Raw genomic sequence first — 7846 nt, 5'->3', positions numbered from 1 at the left:
TTCCCTTTTTTTTTTTTTTTTTTTTTTTATTTGTAGTAACAGCATTCTATCTGAAAAATGACAATTACAACCAACTACTTGTGCTAGGGCAGTCAATCCTTAATACCTGAGGACTGCTTATATGCTGTGGTAGTAAGTGCTGTCTTCAGAGTGATAGAGTGATTTACATATGTGCCGTAACTAAAAGCAGAGGCTGTACGGTGTCAGTGCAGAGAATGATAGTTAATCCAAGCCTTGGCAGGTTAGCACTGGCTATTCAGTAGTTTTATCTACAGTAGGTGGTCCTGTGGAAATACAATACGGGTGCATTAATTATAAATTGTATACAATTCACGTGTACAGGGAGTACCCAAATGAACGTTGGATGCAGTTTTAATTTCAAAACTTTAGCTCTTTGACTTGGTATCTTTGTTTTCTTTGTTTATGTGATGTTAAAACTTGTGATGAGCTTCATAGTATGTAGCCTTTTGTTTGTAGTTCTTCTCTATTGGAATGGGGGTCTGTGTGCAATATGTTCATCTCATAGACAGGTTCATATTTTTTCATGCCTTCACCTGTTCATGAAACTTGTGATGATAATTTATCCTCAAAGCATCCCTCAAGATTTGCAACTATAAGAGATTTACAATAAGAAATGAACCTATTGATACAAATTGGATGGTAAAAGAACTGGAAAGAAGGGAAAAGACTAACTGGCCATTAAACAAGTCTTGATTTAGAAAGATTAAACTGGGAACTAAACGTTTTTTAGCATATACTTACTTTTCTTCTCAGATGAGAAATGCGTATCTCGGGGGTACAATGCAATTCCTTGTGGAGCACAGCCTGGCTTCTGAAAGCATCTGATTGGAGCTACCTCGATATAGAATGATAGAAAAGCGTTATCTTGACCTACTTTTAAGCTTTTTCTTTTTACAGGTTTAATTTACATTTTCCATCGTGAAGTTTGTAGAATGTACCAAAACCTGCTTGCTGCATGTAGAATGTAACCCAGTTAAATTGGTGTGTACTCTTTTCTCTCCTTAAAAGCCTGCTGTTTCTGCAGTATTTCACTTGTATTCATCCAGTGTTCAATCCTAAAGCTTTACTAGAGCTCCTTGGGCCATTACTACTGGAAACTAGTAACAGTGAAAATTTAAGGTCTATATTAATATGATGTCAGTGTGTTGTGCTTGCTGAAGATAACTCAGCAATAACCTCATATTTAGCTATAAAATCAGTAATGTTTCAATTTTTAATTTTTTTGTTGTTAAAGGTCTTCCATATCTCAAGTTGAGAAGTTCCATATCGTACTAAACATGGAGAAAGAAGAAAAGAAATTTGTCAATAAAGCAGAGGAGGATGAGATGGTAATTAATTCTGTTTGTCTATTTTTATACGGGGAAAGAAACACTTCCATGTTTTCCCCTCTCTATGGGACATATTTCATCAGGAAGTGGACTGTCTCAGTTTAAATGATTTTACCAGTTTTATAAGGTTATCCTTTTTAATCTTTTTTGGTATTAAGAAATCTAGTCTTGGGATAGGAAATGTTTTTGTTGAAAGCCTTTGCAAAGGTTCTGAGTTGCCTACATTGAGGTCAGCAGTTCAATAGATAAAAAATTTTGGTACTTAACATTTTAATGTTTTTTAAAGGAAAATGGAAGCAAAGTGTTTGGCTTTAGTGGTTTGGGTTTTTTTTTTGTTTTCTCCAAATTTTGCGGCTTTTTTTCTTGTCTGTTAAAGCAGGTTAATGCTCCATAATCTGACTGTACTCTGCATACTCTTGCATATTCATATTTATGCAGATAAGACCCACTCCCTAAAGCATGGCGAGCAGTTGTGGCGGTATTTGGTAGCACATAAACTTTGCTTCCTACTAGAGCAATTATATCTCTCGTCCTTTGTCCTGGAAGACACAGCAGTTAGCTTTGGCAGGCAAATAGTGGCAGCTGATCTTTAAATTTCTAGCCATTCTAGAGAGAGCAGAAAATATTTAGGGTATATGAGGATTTTTGTTTTAAACAGTGGTGGGTTCCTGTGAATTAAAGTACTTGTTCCTCCCTTTGTGCACGCTGCTAGGAAAAGCTGCTCTTCACTAGACCAGCTCTAATGCAGAGAGTAGGCAAATACACCTTTCAACAAAAAATGAAACTGAGATGCTTATAGTCTGATCACTAAAAATAAACGTTTTGGGGAAGAAGAAATTTTGTTTTGCCCCCAAAAAGCATTAACCTTTCCCACTGTCTTTCACCCACTGGTTTTTATTGGTAAGGAGTGAATACTGACTGCAGTGTTTTGGGGGTAACTGATAATGGGTTTTGTTTCTGCTGCTTGTCAGCTGAGAAGGCTGCAAAATGAACTTGTTGAAAAGGCTTTTCTTAGGAGAGGAGTTTAAACAATTTATAATATTGTTTAATGAAAAGTACAAAAGAATTTGCAAAAAGTTGGGGTCAGTATGAACAATGTGGGTGGGACTCAATGGGAAACTTCTTTGCCCTTTTGCAGCAGGAAATATAATCTAATGATGTAATGTGAAACTCAGGAATGTAACACAGCATCTAGTAAGTCACTGAATTATTTTCTGTTCCTGGCTGTCATCAGGTTAAGTTGATACTTGCCTTTGACCAAGGCACACTTAATATTGTGGGGTTTTTTCCAGCTGGTGCAAGTTACAGAGGCTTTGACAAGGCAGCTTGCAGTTTCTAATGTTTCATGGTAGCATTTCTTGTTACATGGCAGGCAAAATAAACCAGTTTATTTACTTAAAAGTAGTGTTTGACAAATAAATTTACATGTTTGTTTAGAAAGTATGAAATTCTGCTGGCAACAAAAACTAATGCTATGCTAGCATTCAAAGCTGTGCTAGGTAGTCAAATACTAATGTGGTAAAATCAGTATTTGACAAAACTAAATAAGCTTTTACTTCTGGCTGCTTAGTTAGCTTGTACTGGGTCATGGTTGTGGTCAAAAATTTGGTGTTCACTGAGAGTTAAGGCAGTTTGTGTTGGAACTGAAGTCCTTAGGGAGCAGTGCAGAGAGGAGACAGGTCCCATAATGAAATGTTGTAAACAGTATGTGTGCTCTGCCTTTCTGAGGCTTCTACTGATGTTTATATTTGTCCTCCTTTTTGTTGCCTCCCTGTCATATATTAAGTTTTTAAAATCTTTCTTCCCCCAAGGGAATAAAAAGAGGGAAATTGGCTTTCAAATTTGATTTGCTTTAAATACCGCACTTTATGAAAAAATTAATGTTGTCTTCCCAAGCCAGAGCAATTATAGAGGGTCATTGTTTGTTATTTGTTTCTCTGTTTCCATGCAGGAGATCTATGGTTATGAACTGTGCCGTTGGAAGTTGGTGCTAGTTACTGTAGGAGTGATCTGTTCTGGTGGTTTTCTTCTCCTCCTCCTCTACTGGATGCCTCAGTGGCGTGTGAAAGCAACGTGCAGAAGGACTACGCTTAAAGACTGTGAAGTGGTTCTGCTGAGAACAACTGTAAGTCCATAGGAGGGTGCACTTCCCCCAGTTTGCAGCTGTTTCACATCCCTCTGGCTGCTTACTAAAATACACAAATCCTTGTCTGCGATGTAGATACAATTTTGTTTTACAGCACTGCAGAACTGTGCTCTTTGGTACTTGTCCATAGCTTTGCTGTCTGTAGCTTTTGCTGCTCCTTGTACATAACTTTGCTGCCCATAATGGGATGACTGGCAGCTGTTTGCAGGGGACACAGCAAAAAGAAAGTCTTTGATTTTTGGCTTTTAAGAATTAAATATATGAATCCTGTTGTCATGACAGGTTTCAGAACAGATACCTGGTTCGTATAACCTGATAACATGGTTTTCAGGTTTCTCCTCCCTTGTTCAGGAAAGATAAATTTGTTGAATTAACGTGTAACTGTGGACCCAAGTGGGGTTTGATTTCAAGTGATTTTCTTCTTCCACACTTGCTGTGTACTTGCTGGTTATTATGTTGTCCTCAGTTATATGAAGTTGCCAGGTGGGCGCAGCTAACTGCATAGGAATCCCATAGTTCCTCCTCCTACAGAAGGACTATATTAAATTGTGAAGAGCTGAAGATGTCAAAATTCAAGTACTGAGACTCATTGCTTAAAAAAAATTTTAAATCTTTCAGCCCAAAAAAAAAGTAGAAGTGCTAAAAAACCCCGCTTTTAGAACTGTGGAAAAAAAATTTATTCTTAAGGTAGCTGATACTAATTTGGGGATACCTTCTGTAGTTATGTATGGGCTCTGCTAATCTGTCATCTGTTTTTGACACATTTTGCTACTTCTGTTGTAGTAAGATGCTGTTTAAATGGTGTTTCAACTAACTCATTTTTTTTCCTCCTTGTTAAGGATGAATTCAAGATATGGTTTTGTGCAAAGGTTCGCATTATGCCTTCATTGGGAGCCAACCCTTTACAGAATCCTAACCCCATTGTACACAAGGTTTCAAATGGCCATGCTGTTCATTTCTGTGAATCTGCTGCAGAAGAGAATAAAAATGATTTGAAAAAGTATTTGCCTGTAAGTAAACCTGCAATGCTACGCTTGCTGATTTTCAAACTATCTCAAATAGTGTCTGGAGTAAACACACACACAGTACAGTCCATGTGAGCTGCTGCGTTTGTCTAAAAGGCTAACTTATTCTTCGGGTGGAGCACAAATCTTTTTCTCAATAACTTGTTATTGGAAATTGTGGAATGCTTGAAATACTATTTTGAAAGGCAACTATTCATGTCTTTAGTGAAATTTTTTTACATTCACTTTCTATTGCTGTTCAGAATAATTTCAGTCAAAAGAGAGGTGTTAAGTGGTGCTAGTTTAATATCTCTGTCTGCCTTTGCAGATTCGTTATTTCTCACATCACAGCGTGAAGTATTTCTGGAATGATTCCGTTCAAAGTTTTGATGTTTTACGGTAAGAATACTTTTTTTTTTCTTGTGTGTTGTGCTTCAGACTGCATTTTTTTTAAATACAATTGCATGTCTAAGAATATGATGAAGACTGGTATCATGTTCCGACCAGCTGTTTTCACTTATTGAGTCTTTGTTTGAACCACAGTGAGAGCAGAGAAATTTTTAACTTGTATGTGACTTTGAAAGGAAGGTATTTGTTTAATCTACCTTTATTGAGCATGATTCTTATATGCCTCTGCAGGCTTTTTGCTTTTTCTTGGAGTGTTATTTGAGAATCAGAGCACCTATTTATAGACAGTAGCTCCCCTTCTATAAACTCTTAAAAACTTTCCTTCTGATGGAATAACTTCTATTTTTTGGATTGCTGCTGAGCTAGACCCTAAAGAAGTATCTAGGAAGAGGAGAATTCACCAAATACCTTGTTGCTTGCCTTTTTCTAGGTCTGTGCTGCTACAGTTTAGTCCAGTTGAGCTGAATTTGTTCCCTCCTGTTATTCTTCAGTAACAAAACCAGGGCTCTTCTCTCACTGATGGAAAACGTCTTTAGTGGGCAGTACTAGCTGTGCTCACTGGATGTGATGTGCTGTTTGTAAAAGTGCTACTTTTATCCAGTAGCACTTCATCCTTAAGAGTTTAAGAAGAAAGTTCTTTTTTTTTTTTTTTTTTGATGCTACTGCTAAGGCCTTCTCTTAGTGCTAACAAGTTAAATGAACACAGGTTTCTCCATTTTTGACAATTGCTTGCTAAAATAAGAAGTTCAGATCAGAAATATAACCTCTTCTTAGCTTAAATCAATGTTCAGTGCATTGAACTATCACATGGAAAAGTCCAAGCACTACATATAGAAAAAAATAGTGGTGACTGAAGGACAGTTAAATAGCCAAAATTTCCATAAGAAGAAACATACTCAGCAAATGTTTCTTATGTTTTAAAAAATCATGTGTGCAAATAGTATGGAGATTTATCAGCAATGATAAAGAAACAATTTAAAGACATTATCATAATACAAGCAGTTTACAATCCTGAGCACTCCTCCTCTGGGAGGGTGGAAATGTCTCCCTTCAAGTATAAATGATTAAAAGCTTTTTTAAGAAAAAAATTTTTTTTTTTTTTTTTTTTCTGATGCTACTGCTAAGGCCTTCTCTTAGTGCTAACAAGTTAAATGAACACAGGTTTCTCCATTTTTGACAATTGCTTGCTAAAATAAGAAGTTCAGATCAGAAATATAACCTCTTCTTAGCTTAAATCAATGTTCAGTGCATTGAACTATCACATGGAAAAGTCCAAGCACTACATATAGAAAAAAATAGTGGTGACTGAAGGACAGTTAAATAGCCAAAATTTCCATAAGAAGAAACATACTCAGCAAATGTTTCTTATGTTTTAAAAAATCATGTGTGCAAATAGTATGGAGATTTATCAGCAATGATAAAGAAACAATTTAAAGACATTATCATAATACAAGCAGTTTACAATCCTGAGCACTCCTCCTCTGGGAGGGTGGAAATGTCTCCCTTCAAGTATAAATGATTAAAAGCTTTTAATGTAACCTTTATGTTAAGCCTCCTGTGAATTGCAGTGGTGCAGGTAGTGACACTTGTCATTTTACATTACCAGGTTCTGTTTTCATGCCTATAGTGTTGCTAATTTAAACTGTTCAAAGGGAGTATTTCCCACAGATGAGATTTAAAAAAATAACCCAAACCTATACTTTTATGCTAAGAACTGATATGGGGCAAAAACCCTATATTACTCCTCATGTTTGGGAAAAATGTTCCTTAGAATTACTTGAAACTTGGCATTTTTGGGCTATTTGTGCCGTTTGATGTTCTTGTGATAACTCAGCCAATTTATAAGCCCTGGAAAAATCTTAGATATGTCTGTGAAGTTATGTGAGCATTTATTCAGTCACATTCTTGCTGATATGCCAAACTTTCATTTGTTTAATGTATTGGCAACGACTGAGCCTGACGACTTGTTTAGTCAGGTACTCTAGCCTAGCTGGACACCATTATTCACCAATGGGATAATAAAGAGACATGTCTTAGACATACCCAATACTGGCAGAATACCAAGTCACTTTTGCACAAGGTCAAATAAGAAGTTTGTTATAACTTTTCTCTAAAGTGAATTGGGCGTGATCATCTGGTGAAGTACTAGGTACCACCTCTGAAATAATAGCTGAGCTGATGAATGCTAACTATTCTGAAAAGAAGTCTTAAGCTCTTGTCTTTCCTCAAGATACCTTTTCTTAATCTGCTCTTCAATTTATGTAAAAACCAGATAATAATATGGTAGAGAATCAAGTTAATATTTGTGAAGAGACAGGATACAAGACTGAGAGCTTCATAGTACAATCATAAGGCAAGCAACAGTTGTAGTTGTGATTTAAGAACAATACTACGTCATGAGGATAGATTCACTCTGTGCAGTTAATTATCCAAGTATCAAGAGACAGAACAGTTTGATTACATAATTAAAGACTTAGCACAATACAGAAGGGAAGCAAATTAAGATTTCTTGGGCGACTAGTGTAGTTATGAGAGCTTGAGTTTCATATCATTGTTCTTTTTATAATAATGTAATATTAAGATCACTCTTTAAACACAGGAAATGCAAGTGTAATTGTTCTTAAACTAAATCAGACTTGGTCACATAGCCAAAGAGGATGCAACTTTGACCTTGTATGTCTGTTTTGTTTTAGCTAGTATCAACTGAATCTCTGAGTGAGTTGATGAGTGCTTTATGTAATAAACTGTGTGGACACAGGGATTTTTTTTTTAAATGCCCTGGGAATTCAGTACTGTAAAAAGCAGATAACTTCCTATTAGAAGGTTTGTCTTCACATGGACATTACATAGGTATGCATATTTGCATATAAAGCACTTAGTTTTAGGGGCTCTTCTTAAACCCACTGTTCTATTCCTTTTTGTCCAGGAAAAGAAAAACT

The 7846-nt window shown here is 36.2% G+C and overlaps 1 protein-coding gene across 3 annotated transcripts in view; it reads left to right on the top strand.

Annotated features, from left to right (window-relative positions):
* Window positions 1-7846, top strand: part of ATP13A3 (ATPase type 13A3) — a 59149-nt gene that overhangs the window by 20565 nt on the left and 30738 nt on the right. For all 3 annotated transcript variants that reach the window (XM_014945946.1, XM_014945944.1, XM_014945945.1), the window contains exons 2-5: window positions 1256-1349; window positions 3301-3474; window positions 4335-4505; window positions 4828-4898. In XM_014945946.1, coding sequence (XP_014801432.1) covers window positions 1256-1349; window positions 3301-3474; window positions 4335-4505; window positions 4828-4898 — 510 coding nt within the window. The remainder of the gene's footprint in view (window positions 1-1255; window positions 1350-3300; window positions 3475-4334; window positions 4506-4827; window positions 4899-7846) is intronic.

Source organism: Calidris pugnax, unplaced genomic scaffold (assembly GCF_001431845.1).
Source record: "Calidris pugnax isolate Ruff unplaced genomic scaffold, ASM143184v1 scaffold111, whole genome shotgun sequence".
NCBI lineage: Eukaryota > Metazoa > Chordata > Aves > Charadriiformes > Scolopacidae > Calidris > Calidris pugnax.
The sequence above is the reverse complement of the archived record's forward strand: the minus strand, read 5'-3'. Positions and strand labels throughout refer to the sequence as shown.